General features: G+C 51.9%; 4 protein-coding genes across 9 annotated transcripts in view; 2 read left to right on the top strand and 2 right to left on the bottom strand.

The window, feature by feature from the left end:
• Gpank1 (G-patch domain and ankyrin repeats 1) overlaps positions 1–2,503 on the bottom strand; it is a 3,541-nt gene extending 1,038 nt beyond the window's left edge. The window contains exons 1-3 of one of the 2 annotated variants that reach the window (XM_031347851.1): positions 2,198–2,503; positions 1,600–1,709; positions 301–910 (exon numbers count right to left, since the gene is read on the bottom strand). In XM_031347851.1, coding sequence (XP_031203711.1) covers positions 301–908 — 608 coding nt within the window. In that variant the 5' untranslated portion in view covers positions 909–910; positions 1,600–1,709; positions 2,198–2,503. The remainder of the gene's footprint in view (positions 1–300; positions 911–1,599; positions 1,710–2,197) is intronic. The other variant, XM_031347852.1, reaches the window with a different exon arrangement.
• On the top strand, positions 1,902–7,799 carry Csnk2b (casein kinase 2 beta). Of its 3 annotated transcripts, none has more exons than XM_031347853.1 (7): positions 1,902–2,202; positions 3,463–3,545; positions 4,264–4,366; positions 5,653–5,768; positions 6,163–6,238; positions 6,349–6,538; positions 7,571–7,799. In XM_031347853.1, exons 1-7 carry the CDS (start codon positions 2,154–2,156, stop codon positions 7,659–7,661), a joined length of 708 nt encoding a protein of 235 aa, XP_031203713.1. In that variant the 5' UTR covers positions 1,902–2,153; the 3' UTR covers positions 7,662–7,799. The 3 variants fall into 3 exon arrangements, with proteins under 3 accessions (XP_031203713.1, XP_031203716.1, XP_031203715.1); XM_031347856.1 differs by lacking the exon at positions 1,902–2,202 and adding an exon at positions 2,566–2,682; XM_031347855.1 differs by lacking the exon at positions 1,902–2,202 and adding an exon at positions 2,697–2,867.
• A 193-nt stretch (positions 7,800–7,992) lies between these two features.
• On the top strand, positions 7,993–10,035 carry Ly6g5b (lymphocyte antigen 6 family member G5B). Of its 2 annotated transcripts, none has more exons than XM_031347857.1 (2): positions 7,993–8,641; positions 9,154–10,035. In XM_031347857.1, the coding sequence occupies exons 1-2, from the start codon at positions 8,584–8,586 to the stop codon at positions 9,549–9,551; spliced, it is 456 nt and encodes a 151-aa protein (XP_031203717.1). In that variant the 5' UTR covers positions 7,993–8,583; the 3' UTR covers positions 9,552–10,035. The 2 variants fall into 2 exon arrangements, with proteins under 2 accessions (XP_031203717.1, XP_031203718.1); XM_031347858.1 differs by having other exon boundaries at positions 7,993–8,869.
• Positions 10,036–11,979: 1,944 nt separating this feature from the next.
• On the bottom strand, positions 11,980–16,401 carry Ly6g5c (lymphocyte antigen 6 family member G5C). 2 transcript variants are annotated; one of them, XM_031348259.1, is made up of 3 exons: positions 16,251–16,401; positions 13,720–13,857; positions 11,980–12,214 (listed from the first exon to the last, which is right to left on the bottom strand). In XM_031348259.1, the coding sequence occupies exons 1-3, from the start codon at positions 16,399–16,401 to the stop codon at positions 12,051–12,053; spliced, it is 453 nt and encodes a 150-aa protein (XP_031204119.1). In that variant the 3' UTR covers positions 11,980–12,050. The 2 variants fall into 2 exon arrangements, with proteins under 2 accessions (XP_031204119.1, XP_031204120.1); XM_031348260.1 differs by having other exon boundaries at positions 13,720–13,884; positions 16,281–16,401.
• Positions 16,402–20,647: the final 4,246 nt, after the last annotated feature.

Below are 20,647 nucleotides of genomic sequence, written 5' to 3'. Positions count from 1 at the left end.
CCTGGTCTACAGAGTGAGTTCCAAGACAGCCAGGGCTACACAGAGAAACCCTGTCTCAAAAAACCAAACAAAACAAAAAAAACCAACAACCCTTTAGGAAAAGTCTTAGCCCTAATCCTCAGACAAGGACTTTAGGCTGGCACTGCAAATAAATGGAACCAAGATTTAAATGCACAAGGACCACGCCCACTAGTATGCCATGAGTGAACTACACTGGAGGATGAATGGCCCCTTGGTAGGAGGTGCCCAGGAAAGGAAGAACACAATAAAGGTGGGTCTAAGTGAAGGCTCCCTCCTCACCGGTTCTGGTTCTGGGGACTCCTTGTCTCTCCGTGACTCTCTCTGACCATGCGGGCTACCTCAGGGAAGCCCGCCTCTTCAGCCAGCTGAGCAGCATCTCTGCCCCCCAGTTCACAGACTCCGACCCAGGCAGCCCCTCGGCCCAAGAGATAGCGCACAGCTGCAACCTGGCCTGCTCGGGCAGCACACATCAAGGGAGTCCACCAGAAGGCGTCACGGGCATTGATATTCCCTCCAGCTCCCCCTGCCTCTTGGGGTTCCAGGAGCCTCCGAAGTTCTGTCAGATCCCCATTCTGGGCTGCCAGCAGGATCCACGGGGTCATCTTGTCTTCATCCTCAAGTGATCTTCCTTGTCTCGGGACTCCTGCTGCTGCAGGAGGCTCCCTCGTCACTCTCCTTCTCTTCCGCTTTCTCTCCCTGGTAGGTTCAGCTCTCTGGGGCTCAGAGGAACAACTGTCATCTGCAATCAGAGCCTCATAGAAGGCCCGGGCCGCAGCCCCATCCAGAACGGGCTCTGCTTTCTCGGGCTGTGGTTGCTGCTGCCCATCCTTCCAGAGGTCACTGGGATCGGCAGCTGGGGTAAATGCGATGAGGGATGGCCTGGACATGCCTGTGAGAGAAATGAGAAACTGAAGATGAGGCAGGGCAAGGATGTGACAAGCGATCCAACCTTCCAGGTAGTTACTGGAAAGATGACCAGCACCACCTCCAGGGGAACGCTGGGATGAGAAAGCAGCCTAGAACTAAAATGGGCCTCCCATCCCGAAACTGACTTCCTACCTAGGATTCTGTAGAGCCCGGGGGCTCACAGGTAAAATGGACCCCAGGAATAACAAAAGATCCTGCCACAATGTTAATAAAATTTCATGAGGGCGTGGTAGATGCGACTCTGTGCACAATGCTTGCCTCGAATTTGAGAATTCTAGATTTTATCAATAACACAGAAAAGAAAAAGGATAACAGGAAAAAAATTCCACAAGACAATTGTCGACAGGTCCTGCATTCAGCTCCCATCTTCCTACAAACAAAAATGCCAGGCTCTCTCTGAAAACATTTTTCTGTCCTCTAACACATACAGTTAGGAAATGTCAGGTCGACTTTTTGTTTGTTTGTTTTCTGTTGTTGTTTTTCGAGACAGGGTTTCTCTGTGTAGCCCTGGGTGTCCTGGAACTCACTCTGTAGACCAGGCTGGTCTCGAACTCAGAAATCCACCTGTCTCTGGTCCCAAGTGCTGGGATCAAAGGCGTGTGCCACCACTGCCCGGCACAGGTCCACTTTTTAAATCCTGCTCGATCTTACCTAGGGGTCTCCTTTTCCCAGATAAAACCAGGCGTGACGTTACTCCGGAAGGTTTCAGGGAAAGACGGCTGCATTGTCACTTCCGTACCGCAAAATGGCGCTCTTGTAATCTGTAAGAGTTGACACAATCAAATAGACACAGGGACAGGGGGCGGAATGACGCATGCGCAGCAGCAACAACAACAACACAACACCCACAAGGTTCAAGTTTCCCGCGCTGGAACCTCTCCAGGCATCCGCGTCAAGCATCGCGTGCCCAGGAGCGCGAGGACCCAAGGGGGAGCCTGTCGGTTGGGGTCCTGCTTTAACTTAACGCCCCCACAATGCTCTTCGCCACCCTCGCCCTGGTCCCTCCCGCACCAAGCTCCTTCTCTGGAGCTGGGAGGCCACGCTCTGCGTTCAGAAAGACTGAGGACACAGAGGCGGAGACCCGTGGAATGCCGAGGAGCTGGGAGATGAAGTAACATCACGGGACCCAATCACCACTACTCTGGGCAGGGTTTGAAAGAACAGTTAGGGTCCGCAGCAGCACACTCCGCTCAAGCTCTAAGGAAATGGAGAAGTACCAAGGGGCGAGCGGCAGGATGGCTGGCCCCACCTCAGGTTAGCGCGCAGGGCGGTCCAGGTTCTCACGCCGTGTGCACGGCTCAGCGCATCCCAAGCACACCCGACCTGAGTCCCTCCCTCACCACACCTCTGCGCATGCCGGAGCCCGAGCGCACTCAGTCGCGGGCCCGACACGAGAGCCAGGATCCAGTGGCTTGGCCTGGCACGGGGAGGAGGGAGAAAAACCAAAGCGGAACGCTGAGGGAGCACCGGAGGGATGATCATCAACCCGAACGCCAACCCGCAGCCTGGCGAGCCTAAGAAGACTACATCTCCCAGACTTCCCGGTCGGGAAGACGCTGTGCTCGGCTTCCGCTTCCGGTGGCGCCTCCGTTCGCCCCGCCTCAGGGCGGCTTCCTCTAGGGCCTCGCGGCCCTAGAGTCATGCGCGGGTCCTCCTGGGATTGGTAGTTTGTCTTCCCCTCATTTCGTCAGTTTCTCTCGGCGGACGGGACTCCATCTCCCGGCGTCCACAGCGGTAGGGGGCGGCCCTTAGCGCCTGCGCGTTGCCTTCTTCTCCCCAAACCCTCACCAGTATCCAGTTCCCCCCCTCCCTACTTCGTCTGCCGCGGCCGGGTCGGCTCTGTACGCTGTAGCGGTCTCTGCCGTTCCTTGGAAGCACAGCTCCCCTTCCCCGCCCCAATCCCAGTCCCCGTCCGGCCGGTGAGTGTGGGATTATCCCCACGCCGAGTCGCCCGTCCCTGGGCGCGGCACTCTGGTCGGTGCTCCTCGATGTGGGGGCGACGAAGGAAGTGACCGGGTCGGTAGCCGAAGGAGGTTGGGGGGCCCGGGGAGAGGAGGCGGCTTGTGGGGACGCGCTCATGAGTCCCACGGAAGTGTGGTGCCTTCGCCCACCCTGCGAGTGCGGGAGAGGCAGGTTCTGTTGGGCAAAATGAACTTCGGAAGCTTTGGGACGGGCGCCAGGAACATGCAGGCACCTGCGGTGGTGGGGAGCCGGAGCCGAGTGCCCTGTCGCGGTTGGCATGGAGGGGAGAGGGGCCTGGCCTTGCGGAGCGCCAGGGACGGGGGTAACACTAACAGATCAGGACCTGTCATTTTCTGGAAAGTAGCGAGACTCGTTCTCAGCGCGCTGCAAGGGGGCTGGGGTAAAGGAGAGAGGCTTGGAGATGCTTCAGAGGCCCGGATCCTTTAAGCCTGGCTGGACTCGGATTCTTCCGTCGTTGTGGAGAACGTGTGGGAGGAGGGAAGAGACCAGAAACAGCTTGCTCTCCACTTAACTTACGCTCTTCTTTCTCAGCGGACATAAAGATGAGTAGCTCTGAGGAGGTGTCCTGGATTTCCTGGTTCTGTGGGCTCCGTGGTAATGAATTCTTCTGTGAGGTGAGTTTAGGTCGACCAACTCCACATCTCAATGTTTTATGGTGTTTGAGAGCAGATTTCCATGGAGCCTAGACTGGCCTTGAACTCCTGGCAATCAATCCTACTGCCTCAGTCCCCTGAGTGCTAGGATTTCAAGGTTTTGTCAATATGCTTGGCCAACAGAGGTACTTCTGGTGACCATTAGGATCATTAAAATATTTCACATTAAAGTTGTGTATCATACAAAGTACAGTGTGTTAACTTAGAAAATTATAAATATGTTTCAGAAACTAAACTGTTTTGCCTTCGTGACTCCCAAGTCTTAACTCAGAGAGTTTGCTATCCCCAAGAAGGTGGCAAGTGTGGTTTCTGAAATGAGGGACAGACGCTGAAGAATGTCTATGTGTTAGCCTTAAAGAAAAGGGCTGCAGTTTTTTATTTTAGGTTTTGGTTTTTCAAGACAAGGTTTCTCTGTGTAGCCCTGGCTGTCCTGGAACTCACTCTGTAGACCAGACTGGCCTCGAACTCAGAAATCTGCCTGCCTCTGTCTCCCAAGTGCTGGGAATAAAGGTGTGCACCACCACAGCCCGGCCAGGGCTGCAGTTTTTATGACACTTGAGTACATCTGCAGAATTGGGAAGTGAGAGATGGCTTGGCTGAGGGCAAGATGTCTCTTGGCCCAGGTGGAGATGGGCCTTCCTACGCTAGCTTCAGCCTCTTGGCTTCCCTGTGCCCACAGGTGGATGAGGACTACATCCAGGACAAATTCAATCTTACTGGACTCAATGAGCAGGTGCCTCACTATCGACAAGCTCTAGACATGATCTTGGACCTGGAACCTGGTAATATACCCCTAGGGTTGTTGCTGACTGTGGGGTTGATGATACATTGTTCACTGGTGTGTGCTTTGTTTTCATTCTCCTCTGGTCTCTGCATACTTGTGTCTTGACGTTCTTGTTGTTTGGGGGGTGGGGAGAGACAGGGTTTGTTTGTTTGTTTGTTTTTAAGATTTATTTATTTGTCCAGCAGTAGTGGCGCATGCCTTTAATCCCGGCACTTGGGAGGCAAAGACAGACAGATTTCTGAGTTCGGGACAGCCTGGTCTGCACAGTGAGTTCCAGGGCTACATAGAGAAAGATACCCTGGTGCACTGTGGCTGTGCAGATGGTTGTGAGCCTTCATGTGGCTGCTGAGAATTGAATTTAGGACCTCTGTTCACTCCGGTCAACCCCGCTCGGTCAGTCCCTGCTCTCTCCGAGCTCAAGATTTATTTATTAATTATAAATAAGTACACTGTAGCTGTCTTCAGACACACCAGAAGAGGGCGTCAGATCTCATTACCAATGGTTGTGAGCCACCATGTGGTTGCTGGGATTTGAACTCAGGACCTTTGGAAAAGTGGTCAGTGTTCTTAACCACTGAGTCATCTCTGCAACCTGAGACAGGGTTTTCTTGGGTAGCCTTATCTGTTCTAAAACTCACTCTGTAGACCAGGCTGGCCTTGAACTCAGAGAGATCTGCTGCCTCTGCCTCCTGAGTGCTGGAATCACAGCCTGTCTTGCTTCTTGAGTTTCTAAATTTCCTTTTAATTCTCCTGTCCCCAAACCCCTTGCTCTCTCACTGCTCCTGTGTTTTCTCCCCTATCGCGAGCCCCTCCATTCATAACCCAAACTGGACTTTGCTGCCACTTGTTCTCCCTGCCGTAGCTTTCGATTGCTGGAGGTGTCTTGGCATACACAGCAGTGCTTGGCTTCTCCGTTGTTTGACTCCGCTGTTTGATTCCTTATGACTCTTGCCTTGTCTCCACGCTCTGTGAGAGCCGCCGGCTCTGTTTTGTAACTGTAGTCTCCTCTTGGCTTTGGTGTGCTGCTGCCTCTTGGCCTTTGCTGCTCTAGCGGGCCGCCCCTGCATTTGTGTGTTTACATTTACTTACTGTGAAAGGAGAAAGGCAGGCTAAAGAGAAGGCCGTGCTGAGGAGTCAAAGGCCCAGGTTTCTGGGTCAGATACATGAGTGATGCATAGGGCGAGACTCAGAAACAGGTACTAGATAAACTGTAGGCGCCATCTTGCGGGTAAGGTGAGGTTACCTGGGAAAGCTAAACAAGTGGCCACCCCGCCCATGTTTCAGATGAAGAGCTGGAAGACAACCCCAACCAGAGCGACTTGATTGAACAGGCAGCCGAGATGCTTTATGGGTTGATCCACGCCCGCTACATCCTCACCAACCGAGGCATCGCACAAATGGTGAGGCTCTGCTCCTGTGACTTCTGTAGGAAGAGAAGCAGGTGCATGAGTCAGAGGCTTGGTTCATACCTGGCAAGGAGTGGCAGAGGAGAGAGGAAGAAGCCCAGAGCTGGGCTGAGGAGTGAATCCCCACTGAGCGGCCCACTGAAGGTGGTGTTTTCAGGGAGGGAGATGAAACTGGAAAAGGAAGGAGTTTGCAGGGAACAAATAGCAAATGGCCCCTGTGCTCTGCAGCCTGCCTCACAAAGGCAAAAGGCATTTGAGGAGTTTGAGGACCTGTCTCAACAGAGAAGGGACTTCTAGTCAGAAGTGAGAGGCATGGGGGAACTGTGAAATGAGTCGAGATGGCCTCTTCACGCTCACCCACCAGTCCCTTCTGTTTTACACACCTCAGTTGGAAAAGTACCAGCAGGGAGACTTCGGCTACTGTCCTCGTGTGTACTGTGAGAACCAGCCGATGCTTCCCATCGGTGAGTGCTGAGGGGAGAGGAGGGCACGGTCTAGCCATAGTGCCTGAGTCCTTTGGGAGGCTGGGGAGAGGCGGGGTATCTGCTCTGCAGTCTGGCCGTCTGTCTCCTAGGCCTTTCAGACATCCCCGGTGAGGCCATGGTGAAGCTCTACTGCCCCAAGTGCATGGACGTGTACACCCCCAAGTCCTCCAGGCACCACCACACGGATGGCGCATACTTCGGCACTGGTTTCCCTCACATGCTCTTCATGGTGCATCCAGAGTACCGGCCCAAGCGACCTGCCAACCAATTCGTACCCAGGTGGGGAGCAAAGATAGTCCCAAAGGGTCAAAGAGCCATCCAAGGTCTGGAGAGAACTGAGGACAAGCATAGCCCTTTCTTGAGGCCTGCCTATCCCAGAGTCAGGGCTTTTTCCTGCTGAGTGACTGGGGAAGTCGCTTGCACGTGCATTTTCTTATCTATAAAGCGGGGACTCCAACAGTACCTGCCCAACAACATTTTTCAGTGTATGGCGCTTGACTGCACAGTGGCGTTGCCATCTTGGATGCTCAGTGTTCCCCCAAATCCTAAGGCTTTGTGGTGAAGCGTGGCTTATCGTCCTGGTATCTTATTTTTACTGTATACCAGGGGAGAAAGATTTCATTTTTGTACAGGTACTAGTCTGTGGCTTCTTCTTAAGTTTGGAATTTCATGTGTGTGGTGGGGGTTTAACCCAGCCTTGTGCCTGTTGAGCCGTGCTCTATTCCTGAGCCATCCTTTCACTGTGGGTTTTTGGTTGGTTGGGCACAGATGTTAGGAGGGGCACGGGGAGTGTTTGACAGTGTCATTGTTGGCTAAGTTGACCTCAAGCTGTAAATGAAACAGCCTGTTATCTGGCCTGGAATTTTAATCTTCGTGGATGTTTAAGGTACATGTTTTAAGCTGGGATGGTGCACAGGGGAGGCAGAGGCAAGCAGACCTCTGGAGGCTAAGGCTCTATGAGACACAGAAGCCCTGTCTTGAAAAACTAGCCCCTCCCCAAACAAGAGAAAGGAATCGAGACATGTTTCATGCATTCATGTGCAAGGAAATTGGGGTCCTGTTGAGTAGGTATGAGGGGGCTGGGGTTGGGATGGCCGCCACTGTCAGGGCCAGCAGAGAGTTTACCGTGCTGCCTCTCTGACCTCCCTCACCGTGCTGCCTCTCTGACCTCACCGTGCTCCCTCTCACTGACCTCCCTCACCATGCTCCCTCTCTGACCTCCCTCACCATGCTCCCTCTCTGACCTCCCTCTCACTGTGCTCCCTCTCTGACCTCCCTCACCATGCTCCCTCTCTCTCCTCCCTCACCCAGGCTCTACGGCTTCAAGATCCATCCCATGGCTTACCAGCTGCAGCTCCAAGCCGCCAGCAACTTCAAGAGCCCAGTCAAGACTATTCGCTGATTGCCCACCCACCTCTCCCTGTCTGTGACACCACCATTCCTCCGCTGCCACCCTTTCAGGAAGTCTATGGTTTTTAGTTTAAATTAAAGGAATTGTTACTGTGGTGGGAATATGAAATAAAGGAAGAAAAGGCCATGAGCTGGTCTCCCGCTGCGCACTGCTGGGGAAGGGCTTAGGAAGGGAGGGGTGGGCTGCTGGACCCCAGGGACCCTCATGGTCTAGTCCATCCTCCCTGGGTTGGAAGCAGCCCAGGTTGGTGCTTCGTGGATCTGGTAGCACGTACACGATTGACAGGGCTTCAGAGACTGGAGAACACCTGCTTTCCTGGGGCTCTGGCTGCGTCTGCTGTGGGGCTTCATGGAAGTACCCTCAGGATTGCTGCTAAAGGGGCTGTAACCCTACAGTAAATAGAACTCTAGACTCTAGAGGAGGCAGAGCCCCAGTTGTAGCTCAGTGGCGTCTGTGCCCCCTGCGACAGACATGAGACCTGAGACACAGACATCTGGAGAGGGTGGGAGGGCTTGTTTCTGGCCAACCTCTCCCAGCATAATGGGGACCAACCCTGCTGTGTAGGTGACAGCAGGCAGTGCCAGAGACAGATGCTGGCCTATGGTCCCTAAAGTGGAGGGACAGGCCTTTCAAGGCCTTCTAGGATGAAGACGCCCGATAACGAGCCAGCTGGTGCTCAGCTGTGGTGTACACAGGACCCAGACAGTGTGGGTGAGGACAGGCCATTCTTTCTGCCAATAGATAACTTCCTCCTCTGGTCAGGATCCTGCCTCAGGCAGGAATGCGCCTCTGCACCCACAACAGTTTCTGCTCAGACTGCCTGTCAAACCCATTCTTCTGCCTCTGAAGATCCCAAGAAGGTGGGGCTTGTGGGTACTCTGTGGGAGTTGCTCCTCTCCCCCGAAATTCCATAATGAGGGCCCGAGTGCTTGTAGGTGTGCTGACCATGGTGGGCTTTGCGATGGGGAAGGGTAAGTAGGGCCAGGGTCTGGGAGGAGTGGGAAGAGCTGGTCCTGGGTATGCTTGAAAGAGCTCCTGGCTCCCCCGTCTCCTTTGTTCTCTGTACTAAGCTCCGGTTGCCCGAGTCCGTACCTGCCACCTGTGCCTCTTAGAAGACCCTTCGCTAGGCTGCATTTCTGGCTCAGAAAAGTGCACCATCAGCCCCTCATCGCCATGCATGGTGATCACCATCTATAAAAGTGAGCCAAGCCCCAGGAAAGGGCTGACGGTAGAGCTGTGTAGCTTGGTCTCTTCAGCGTGAGGGTTGTTTGGGCCACACAAGAAAGAGAGTGGCATCTCTGAAGGGGAGGTGGGGTATGCATATAAGTGAGTTGATTTTTTTTTCTTTTTCTCTTCCCTTTCCCTCCCCCATCTTCTGAGAATCCATGGAATAAAATCACGTCTGCGTGAATGCCGGGATGAGATAGGTTTGGGGACAGTGGGAAGCTATTAGCCAGGGTTATAACTGCCCCCTCTCCTCTAGATGCTAAGGTTCTCTTCCATGTGCGGGCCTGTGGACAGCACCATTCCTACCACTGTCACGAAAGGCACATCGCCTACCCATCCAACTACTTATACAAGGCTGATTGCTGCCAGTTTGATTACTGCAACTCCTGGTCCAGTGCCCAGCATCAGAGCACTCTGCCTGGGCCCCCAGGAAGCCATCTGGGCATGCCCCTGTCAGCCTCTCAGATAAAACAGTTCTACCAGGCCCTGAACCTCTCTCCGCCTCAGCCTGGCTTCCACGCTCATAAGGTGTCTGAGGGCCTGGACTCTCTCGTTCTGCCCCTGGAGCTGGGCTTGTCCATTGCTGACCTGCGCCAAATATACTTGTTCCTCAACAGCTCAGGGCTTCTGGTTCTTCCCCAGGCTAGACCCTGACATGTTCCCCTTCCTAGACTCTGCTCTGTCTGAGAGACTCTTCCTTTGAGCCGCCCAGCACCCTGCTCTGTGGTCTCTGAGTACTCAGATCCTCTGATCCCTGTAATCTCTTAGGCCTTCTGCTCAATGTGGCCAGCTTCTGTATAGCACCTTGATCTGGCTGCTGGTTCCTCTTCCTCCTATTCAAGAAGCTTAAGGACGACTTTCGCCCAGGCTGACCGGACAGTGATTCCCATTTTGAGTGTCAACGGTCTTCGTGTACCCTCAGTCTAGTCATATGCCATATCTGAGCCTCAGTGCAAGGCTTCATTCAGCAGGAAGGCCAAAGGGTGGATTTCCGTACCTGGACATCTGGCATGGCAACCTATCTCACTATCTCCACCATCCTGGCCTGCTGTCGGCCTCCTTTCACCTGCCTACCTGCCTTGTGAGGGGTTGTGGTGGTTCCCACGTTTCCTCCATAATAAACCAAAACTCAGCAAAATCTGTGTCACATTGTTCCGAGGGGTGTGTGTGTGTGTGTGTGTGTGTGAGAGAGAGAGAGAGAGAGAGAGAGAGAGAGAGAGAGAGAGAGGTTCAGATGTGGGCAGGTGTAGCCAGGTCAAAGAGTTAAGTGTGGGATTCAAACAGGATTACCAAACCCCACCCACTCAATTTGGTCTTTATGGCTTCCTCTCAAATTACCCAAAAGGGCCACATCCTTCCCCTCTGCTTAGCTAAAGATCAAAGCATGAAGATGGATGCCCCACTTCAAGTGTAATCTTCAAAGCCTGGAACATTAAACCCACGACCTGTGCTAGGTTTTCACCTGAGAAGAAGCTCAAGTCCATGTCCCGGTGTAGTGAGCAACCTCGTTCATTTTAAGGGTCCTGGCACCTTGCAGTATAGTACGCTAGAGCCTGCAGCTGTTGAATCGTTGTTTTAGTATTTAGGGGATTAGACAAGGTCTCAAGTATCCTCAGCTGGCCTTGAACTCTTGATCCTCCTGCCTTTACCTCTCAAGAGCTGGGATTACAGGTGTATGCCACCATACCCTAAATATTGAAAGTTCTTGATCAGACATGGTGGTGCACACCTTTGATCCCTGCACTCAGGAAGCAATGCCAGTGGATCTCTTGAGTTTGAGGCCAGCCTAGTCTACATTGTGAATTCCAGGACAGCCAAAGCTACATATGTGTTTCCACAAATTTAAAATTTTCAAGCACAAAGAAAGCACTCATGGGTGTTTCACATTACTCTGTTTTATTATTCAACAGAGGACACTTAATGTCATCCAGCTGTCACCAGCACTTCCAGGTGAGTGCGATCAAGCTCACCCCCTCGAAGCCCAGTACTAGACCCACTCTGCAGCAAGAGGTTCACTCCCCTTTGCTCCGCTGCCTGAATGAGTCAGTCCTGTAGTTTGAAGTGGTCACTTGTGCTGGAGGTGGGAAGCCTCATAATCCAGGTCATGCATGTGCAGGTATGTGTGCTTAGGGACACATTTGTAGAGCTTTTGGGTTTGTTTTGGCCTTTTGCGATTCACACGCTAGTCCAGGCTGGCCTTAATCTCAATGCCATCCTGCCTCAGCCTTCTGAATATCGAGATGAGGTGCATGACCCACCACGAGCAGCAGCCTATTTTGTAAACCTTGCCAGCAAAGCACCAGCTGGTAGAAGAAGCTCTTGAGTCTGCAGAAGCCTTTGCCAGCACCTAGTGCCCTCATGCCCTTCCCGAGCACGCCTGACCCGGATGGACACTATTCACAGCGGCTTGTGATGGTACCTGCTGTAATGTCAACACTTGGGAAACTGAAGAGGGAGACTCTGCAGTTGCAGGCCAGTAAGGGGTAGACACTAAAATCCACACTCCCCACCCCAGATTTACCTGTCAGATTTAATTGGTCAAACTGGGAGACAGGTTTAGGAAGGGACACTAAGCCTGGGAGTCGGAAAGCAAGTTCCCTTGGTTTTCTTGAGCCTACTGTCCCCTCTCTAGTGTCCTTCTCAGGCACCCCTCCTCCCTGGGTCTACCTTATTGCTCAGATTTTATATCTTGTCAATATAGCCTCTGAGACTTTTCAGTTCATCTCCACGCAGCTCTGGTCTGACAGTGCCTCTCAGGATACCTACTAATCTAACCAACCCAACCTTTGCCTTATAAGGACATCCAGTCCCTCTTCAACTTTATATGTCTAGGGCTGGGTCGGAGTTGCCAAGGCAGGGCAGTAGAGGAGCCCCATGATGGGTCAGCTTCACCTCCATCAGAGGAGACCACAAACACTTTGCATACTATTTTATTTTGGGGGAACACCTGAGGACTTTGAACCAAAGAGGGGGCTGAACAAGATGGAGGTAGGAGAGAATCGTGGGTATGGATGGAGAGGGGAGGCCAGCATGGAGCCAACGGTGTGAGAGGCAGGTTGGGCTGCAGCGAGGGCTTTGGAGGTGTTCCGGATGGGCCCAGCTGGAAATCCAATCCAGAGGGCGGCTGGCTGAACGTGGCGGGTTCCTGCTGCCCTAGTGCATAGTTATCTTTCTGTTCTCCGGATTGTTGCAGAAATCCAGGAAGCAACACTGATAGAATACCCAAAAGCCAAACACCGGGGAAGCACGGGTATGTGAGCACCGGACCATCTGCTTCTTGCTGTAGCAGTCGCTCACCATGACATTAAACCCGCTGCCTAGGGAGGAAGCACAGGTACAGAGCCCCCCATCAAACCGTCAGTCCACACAGATACCACTACACCCTTCCCTGAACCAAGAGAAAGCCGAGATAACCAGCCGGGAATGAGATGGCTGGCGAGCCTGGGCAATGGAAGCTTTGCATGGGAAGCTTGAACGATTTCAAGCTGTGACCGTGCAGGGAGACCAAGCGTCATGGACCTTGAGGAGAAAGGCATAGAGGTATACTGAAGGGTGGGCTGCAGACAGGGTGTGGTTTTCTACAGCAGAACAGGATGGAATGGTGCCCTGTAGCCCAGTGGTAGAACGCAGGCTCAAGTCCCAAGTTGGATGCCTAGCAACACAGGTGAAAGAGACTGGGGAGATGGCTCAGTGATCAAGAGTGCCTAGTGCTCTTACAGAGGACCCAGGGAGCATGGGCTACCGAGACCCTATCTCAAAATACCAGGTAAAATGTAAACAAGTCAGTGTGAAGCCTACACACCTGAAATCCTAGCACTGAGCAGCTGAGGCAGGTAGGAGAATCAAGTTTGAGGCCAGCCTGGGCTACATAGTGAAATATTAAACAAAACAAAACAAACAAACAAACAAAAAACCGCTGAGCGTGTAGTGGTAAAGCAGTTGGTCAATGTGCTCTGGCCCGGCTTCCACCCACTGCAAAAAGCCGAGCTGGTGCATCGAAAGGTGGCCAATGAAAACACCCGCCAGTCAAGAACACCATCCCTAGCCAGGTTCTCAGGTGCATTCCTGTGATCACAACTCTCTGGAAGAGGAAGCAAGAGGATCACAAGTCCAAGGCTAGCCTGGACTACATGGTGTAATTCTGGCCCTAAAAGGAAAGAAAAAGGGAACCATTTCTGTAGCCGCCACTAGCAGCGATTCGGCCTGTGAGGCTGTGAGGCTCGGGCAAGGCTCTGGATCTTTCTGCACCAGCTCTGAGGTGCTGAGGTGCTCCTCCACGTAGACCACACTGAGCATCTATTAATTTAGTAAAGTAGGGGGTTGGGTGGAAGAAGAGAAACGAGGGGAGTGCGGTCAGTCCTCCAAGCAGGAAGTGATGGAGACACCTGAATGCAGGCCTGGGGATCAGGAGATGAGAACTGTTCCGAGCTAGGAAGCAGTCTGAGACTGCTGGTTAAAGCCAGGGAGGCAGATGGGGGCCTCTGTGACTCCAGAACAAGGGACCAAGCCTTGCTGACCATGGGCCCTTAAGTGTCTGCAAGGCCGGGAGAAGAGAGTATGGTCCAGGAGAGTCTCTGACAGCAGGGGATGCTGACCATCAGGGCTGGCCAGTGCCTCTAGAGCCCAGGGCCCTTCAAGGCTGGGTGTTGCAGGAAGTGGGAGGCAGTGGCCCATGAGCTGAGGAGGAAATGGGAGGAAAGACTGGTGTGGATCTGACAGAAAGAGCTGGAATGCCTAGGGGCAGTGGGAACAAGACTTGGTGTGCATAGCATAGGACACTGGGAAGGGAACTGGCCCAAGGTGGGAGGAGGGGTCTCCTTACTATTCTTTATGTGCAGGGTGACACAGCTGCTGCCCAGAGGTGTGAGGCAGGTGTCAGACCCCAGGATGCATCCCAGCTCTTCGGTCTCCAGTAGACATCGGTAGCAATGTAGGTACTTGTCTAGTGGAAGTGACTGGGAGTAAGTGTCGGCAAGCTCGGTAAGGCCTAGAATGAAGAAAGCTTCCGTGACTCAGAAGTCCTCCTGCCTCACTCCATTTTGTGGTGCTCTGCAACCACAAAACCTCTACTTCTTGAGAGCCATCTGCCTTAACAGACCTCATTAGAAGTCACCACCCTTGCCCCATTTGGTGGGTGCTCCCTTTTAAGCCTATACTCAAAGGCAGGGTTGGGCAGATCTCTGAAGTGGAGGTCAACCTGGTTTACATAGTAGCAAGCCACAGTCAGGGCTCCATAGTGTGAGATCTGTCTCAAAAAAGCTATTAAAACAACAACAACAACAGATCTCCATTCTATGTTATACCCCCAAAGAAACGTATCCATTTGGCATACAATGTATCCATTTGGATACAATGAAGGGGCTAACCTATACTCAGGATTCCATAAGCCTAGTTTACAGTTGCAGGTGAGGAAGCGGGACTGTCCATCTGTCCAGCCCTGTAAGAACAGTCTTTCCTCTAGGACTTATTTGTTTGCTATCTCATCCGATCCATGTGCTAGGATTGAACTCATGGGTTAAGGTTGATGAAATGTAGTAGTTTCCGCCCCCCTCTCTCTGAGTGCTCTATCTGCATGTATACCTGCAGGCCAGAAGAGAGAACAGATCCCTTTATAGATAGTTGGGAGCCAGCATGTGTTGGTGGGAATTGAACTCAGGTCCTCTGGAAGAGTAGCCAGTGTTCTTAACCACTGAGCAATCTCTCCAGCCCTCTGTATTCTTTTTTAAACATCACACACACACACACACACACACACACACACACACACACACACACACACACACACACGGTCTCAGTATTGTAGCCTTACTTGACTTTCAACTTTCTTGCCTGAGTACTAGGACTGCCACCAGTGGACACATTTTCTTAGCCCTGGCTGTCCTGGACTCACTCTGTAGACCAGGCTGGCCTCGAACTCAGAAATCCACCTGCCTCTGCCTCCCAAGTGCCAGGATTAAAGGCATGCACCACCATCCCCAGTTTCTTTCTTCCTTCCTTCCTTTCTTCCTTTCTTTCTTTCTTTCTTTCTTTCTTTCTTTCTTTCTTTCTTAAGTTTTAAGGCATTTATTGCAGAAAGGCAGAGAGGGGGAGAAGTGTAGAGAAGTAGAGACCAGCCATAGCCATGTGGAAAGAACGGGGAAGGGAATGGGGAGAGGAGGAGCAAGAGAGAGAGAGAGGCAGGAGCTCTTTTTCTTTTTTAATTTAGTTTTTCAAGAGTTTATCTGTATAGTGCTGGCTGTCCTGGAACACATTCTATACACCAGGATAGCACTGAATTTAAGAGAGATCGTCCTGGCCCTAGCTCCTGGACACTGGGGCTAACGGTGTTCGCCACCACTCAAACATGCTTTTTTACTCCGTGGTCTTCAGAGGTGAGGACAAGATCCGTGAGAAGACAGAGAGCGTCTGTGTCCTGCACACAGGAGACCTCAATAGCCCCATGCTACCTGCCTTGCTGTGCTGTCTGGTCCCTGGACAAGCTTATGTTGGAGGTTAGCTACCAAAGGCCCTCTTTTGTCTCCCGCTGAGCTGCCTACATATGCAGCCCCCTCTCCCCTGTCCCTTGCTCCACCCACATGCTAAGAGTCCAGGACTAGCAGGTGGCTTAGTGTGGTGCAAACGCTTGCCCACCAGCTGAGGTTGGCACACTGTCATTCTGCCTTGTGGATTCTGGTTGATGAGAATCTGGCACAACCCCAGTCCTCCGTCTTCTGTGTTATCCTTGGAGCTGGAGCAGTATCTCCAGAACACTGTTGTTGACACAGCAACGGGGCTGGCCTGAGAAGTCTCCTTTGGGGTAACCATCAGTCCATCATAGTTCCTGGACATTCCCACCCATCTGCCCATGGTATCATGTCTGCCGCTGGTTCATCTGTACATTATGGACAGAGGTATCCAGACCCTTGGAGAAACCAGAGTTTCTCCCCCTAGCTGGCCTGGTGACGCTTCTGACCCTTTGGGACAGGGTATCTCCACCTGTGGGACACGACCCCTTTGGAGGCCAGATGATCTTTCACAAGGATCCCATATTAGATATTTACCTTACAATTCATAAAAGTAGCAAAATTAGTTATGAAATAGCAAAAAAAAAAAAAAAAAAAAAAAAAAAAAAAAGCCAGGCAGGGGTGGTGCACGCCTTTAATCCCAGCACTTGGGAGGCAGAGGCAGGTGGATTTCTGAGTTCGAGGCCAGCCTGGTCTACAGAGTTCCAGGACAGCCAGGGCTACACAGAGAAACCCTGTCTCAAATAAAACAAAAACAGACAAACAAAAATAGCAACAAAAAATAATGTATGTTCTGGATGGGGCCACTGCAACACGAGGAGCTATGTTAAAGGACTGCAGCGTCAGGAAGGTGGAGAAGCACCGCTCTGGAGCCACTTACCGAGAACCGAGTTCCTCATGACCAGCACTGCTAAGAGAACAGCGTACAAGGCTTGGGTGGTGCCATGGGGTCCCAGGGCCCTCAGGGACCAGCTGGCTGCATGGCCTGCCATGAAGAGCATGGCTTCTCTCCAGCCTCCAGCCTGGGCTTATATCAGTTGGAGAGAGGCTGGCCAAGAGGGAGAAGGACATCAGAACAGGCAGTGCCGAGTGTCCTCAGCCCACAGCTCCTTAGGCCTCATATCCTGGCTGGAGGCAGGAACTCAGAAGGGCTAATCCTGCTTGTCTCTTTCCTTTCCTGGTGCCCTGTAAAATACCCTGACAAAAGCAATGGGGTAGGGTGGGGAGAAGTGTTTATTTTTTATTTATATGTTTTGATGTTATTATCATTGTCATCATTTTTTGTTTGTTATTTTATTTATTTATTTTGCTTTTGGAGACAGGGTTTCTCTGTGTAGGCTGTCCTGGAACTCACTCCATAGACTAGGCTGGCCTCAAACTTAGAGATCCGCCTGCCTCTGTTTCCTGAGTGCTGGGATTAGAGGCGTGGGCCATCACTGCCTGGCGAAGGGGGCTATTTTAGCTTGCTATTCCAGGTCACAGCAACAGAAACTTTCGAGAACTGGCCATGTTGCAACCAGAGTGGAGAACAGTGAGTGTATGCATGCTGGTGCTCGCTCACTCTCTCTGACCCCCTCCAGGTTTGTGTGTTTATGTGTCTGTCTGTCTGTATGCAGACACACGTGTTGTAGTAGCTATGCCTGGTTGTCAACTTGACTCTATCTGGAATGAACTACAATCCAGAATTGGAAGGCTCACCTGTGATCCCAATCTGCAGGCTGGGAGATACAACTTTCTGACCTGGATCTTGGCATGGAGATCTTGAGACATAGTGGCTATGAATCCCAGAAGGTTAAGACAGGGAGATCTCGGGCTGGTGAGATGGCTCAGTGGGTAAGAGCACTGACTACTCTTCTGAAGGTCCCGAGTTCAAGTCCCAGCGACCACATGGTGGCTCACAACCACCTGTAATGAGATCTGACATCTTCTGGTACGTCTGAAGACAGCTACAGTGTTCTTATGTATAATAATAAATAAATCTCTAAAAGAAACAAACAAAAAAGACAGGGAGTTCAAAGTCATCTGGGGCAAAGAAAGAAAGAAACTGGGTATGGTGGTACACACCTTTAATTTGAGCCACACCTTCTGCTGGAGACCTACATAAGAACATTGGAAGAAGGGAGACTTTCTCTCTCTCTCTCCTTCGCCTGCTTGCCTTGTGGGACTGAGCAACTGCTAGATCCTTGGACTTCCATTCACAGCTGCTGCTGACCATTGTTGGGAGTTGGACTACAGACTGTAAGTCCTGAACAAATTCCTTTACTGCATAGAGACTACCATAAGTTCCATGACTCTGGAGATCCCTGACTAATACACATGTGTATGTGGGTAGCCACAGGGGACAAAAGAGAACATCGCATCTGCTGGAGCCAGAGTTCCCACCTGCATGACTGAGCCGCATCTGCTGGAGCCAGAGTTCCCACCTGTGTGACTGAGCAGCAAGTACTGTGAACCTCTGAGCCATCTCTCCAGCCTTGCTGTTCCCATTCTTCTATAGCTCTGAATCCCCTTCCTAGGGACTCGAACAGCCTAACTGGCAGGATCTTCCTACCTCAATTAATGTAATCAAGATTATTACCCATGGAGATTCTGTTCTGATTCTAGATTGTGTGGAGCGGACAATTAAACCAGCAGGCTGCTCACTCGACACTATCGGCTCAATGCATTAGGTGTTGGAGATACAACTGTACAGAGACCCTGCTCTTCCTGGTGAAAGTCTAATGGGGAAGGCAAGGCAGCAAGCAATGCAGAGGAGGGCAGAGTGTGGCAGGATGTGGCAAGGACCCCTGAGCAATGGTGGGGAGGGCAGGATGTGGCAAGGACACCAGGGCAGGGGGATTTCAGTAGAGAGGTAATGTGGTCAGGTGTTTTGTAAAGTTCTGCTTTTGTTGCACACTAGAGAATAAAGGGGTGAAGAAGGGCAGAAGCCAGCCTGTGCCTGCTGCCCCCGGCCGGTCCTTCCAGCTGCTCAAATGCTCGGAAGGATGGCAGGTTTAAGACTTGATGGAGCTACATAATCTCGTGTAAACTTGTCTCAAAATAAAAGTAAGACGGGCAGTGGTGGCGCACACCTTTAATCCCAGCACTTGGGAGGCAGAAGCAGGTGGATTTCTGAGTTTGAGGCCAGCCTGGTCTACACAGGGAGTTCCAGTCTAGCCAGGACTACACAGGGAGACACTATGACAGACAGATAGATGATAGATAGATAGATAGATAGATAGATAGATAGATAGATAGATAGATAGATAGAGATGATGAGACAGATGGACGAACGGATGGACAGAAGGAACATATGAACAGAGGAGGGAAGAATGTTAGTTCTGTTGCTTGCCTAGCATACATCACGGACCTAGGTTAAATCCCTAGCTTAGGGTGGAAACCAGACCAGAGCGCAATTCCCAAGTTTAGTCATAAGATGGCGACATAGGTTTTCGGAAGCAAGGTGATGATGGAGTTGTTATGAATGGATAGAGGCAAATATTGTGTTTTTAAAACTGTAGACAAGTTCTGGCTCTTTGGCCGATCTGGCCTGAGTACACCAGGCTGCCCTTGTACTGACCCTCCTGCCTCAGTCTCCCTACACTGGGATGACCGGAATCGTAACGCCGAGCTTTACAGTAGATTCAGGGTTAAAACTGATGGACAGGTTTGATGTCAGACAGAACCAGAACGTGGGATGAAAGAGGCGGAGCAGACTTGCACCAAGAAGTGACCAGGACCCACAGCACCTTTCTCTGTGCACAGCCCAGCTTGGCTGAGGGCCAGGGCATCTAGTCTCCACGCCCACAGACTCAGTGGTCCGAGTCCTCGCTCCATGGCTGACAGCACGTCTGCTCTGGGGAGGATGCATGGTTGGCCCCGTGCAAACGCAGTATGTGATTGGCAGGCATGGACACGGGTTTGGAGCCAGCGCGTCAGTGGGCGCTCCGAAGTTGATGCTGCGTCCACAGAAGGTGGCGCTACAAGCGCATCCTCCTCTCGGCCGGGACCCAGGAGACCCAGGGCTAGACCGCTTGCTTGTTCCTTCCGTTCTCCCCAGGTAGGTTGTAGGCTTGAGACTTTTTTGTTTTTTTCTTTAAGCCACATTGTGCTACAGGAGACACTTCCTGCTTTAGTGCCCCTTCCCCGGTACTGTAAGAACCTTCCACGAATCATCACATCTCAGGACTAAGGGGAAACCAATGGGGGACAAAACGAAGCCCTGAAAGATGTTTGGGAAATGGGGGAGCGGTGGGAAGGGGAGGGACTGAGGTGTTTATGTTTCTGAGAAACGGAATGAAACTTAAAATGTTAGAGGACTGGGGGAATATCTGGCACCCTCTGATAGGAGATCCAAACGTCTGTTGAATGAATGAGCACATAGTGACAGAGATCAGGAGTCCTCCAACAGTGCCCAGGGCACACTCTTGAAGCTGCAGCAGAGGGAGAAAAGGGATGACTCTGGAGGTCAGAGCCCTGAGACAACCAGGGATGGCCTCAGCCCTGGAAATGTTTCAGGGGATGATGGGCCTTTCCTTGGAGTGTGGCTAGAGCCCTTGTTTCTTTTTTAGTAATTTGTTTTTGTTTTTGTTTTTATTTTCTGAGACAGGGTTTCTCTGTGTAGCCCTGGCTGTCCTGGAACTCACTCTGTAGACCAGGCTAGCCTCGAACTCAGAAATCTGCCTGCCTCTGCCTCCCAAGCGCTGCGATTAAAATGCGTGCGTCACCACCGCCTGGCATAAAGTAGTAATTTTTAAAAACAAGTTTACATGCATGGATGTGTAAACACACATATGCAGAACCTGTAGACAAGAGATGGTGTGAAGTTACAGACAGTTGTGAGGCACCATGAGGGTGCTGAGAATCCAACTCTGGGTGTCTTGAAGGTACCGAGTTACCTCCTGGCCACCCCACTGCTTTGTTTCTTTTCTGTCAGCTGTTGGAGATGGCTAGTGAGGACCTAGGACCCAGATGGAGCGATGGCAGCCTCCCTGCAGCTTTTCCTAAGGTAAAGAGGGCTTTGCAACGGTCATCACGGTGACGGTAGCAGATGACCACATCCATACTGAGTGCCCCGGCCTTGTGACAAGGCATATCAGAAGGTGGACAGCCAAGGGATGAAGTAGGCAGGGTCTGAGGGTAGAATGTGTGCCATTACAGATGAGAGACACAAACACGAAGGCAGGCCAGGGGGACACATACACCAGGGCAGGCCAGGGGGACACATACACCAGGGCTGGGGGGACACATACACCAGGGCAGGCCAGG

This window comes from Mastomys coucha, unplaced genomic scaffold (genome assembly GCF_008632895.1).
Source record: "Mastomys coucha isolate ucsf_1 unplaced genomic scaffold, UCSF_Mcou_1 pScaffold3, whole genome shotgun sequence".
Classification (NCBI taxonomy): Eukaryota; Metazoa; Chordata; class Mammalia; order Rodentia; family Muridae; genus Mastomys; species Mastomys coucha.
The sequence above is the reverse complement of the archived record's forward strand: the minus strand, read 5'-3'. Positions and strand labels throughout refer to the sequence as shown.

Bases quoted from the DNA above. Each gene is read 5' to 3' on its own strand.
- Csnk2b (XM_031347853.1), top strand. From the start codon at position 2,154: ATGGAGAAGTACCAAGGGGCGAGCGGCAGGATGGCTGGCCCCACCTCA. The intron at 3,546-4,263 runs GTGAGTTTAGGT...CTGTGCCCACAG, and splicing joins GTAATGAATTCTTCTGTGAG to GTGGATGAGGACTACATCCA. The intron at 6,539-7,570 runs GTGGGGAGCAAA...TCCCTCACCCAG, and splicing joins GCCAACCAATTCGTACCCAG to GCTCTACGGCTTCAAGATCC.
- Ly6g5b (XM_031347857.1), top strand. From the start codon at position 8,584: ATGAGGGCCCGAGTGCTTGTAGGTGTGCTGACCATGGTGGGCTTTGCG. The intron at 8,642-9,153 runs GTAAGTAGGGCC...CCTCTCCTCTAG, and splicing joins GGGCTTTGCGATGGGGAAGG to ATGCTAAGGTTCTCTTCCAT.
- Ly6g5c (XM_031348259.1), bottom strand. From the start codon at position 16,401: ATGCTCTTCATGGCAGGCCATGCAGCCAGCTGGTCCCTGAGGGCCCTG. The intron at 13,858-16,250 runs CTTCCTGACGCT...CCGACACTTACT, and splicing joins CCAGAGCGGTGCTTCTCCAC to CCCAGTCACTTCCACTAGAC. The intron at 12,215-13,719 runs GTAAGGAGACCC...CTTCCTCCCTAG, and splicing joins CACCCTGCACATAAAGAATA to GCAGCGGGTTTAATGTCATG.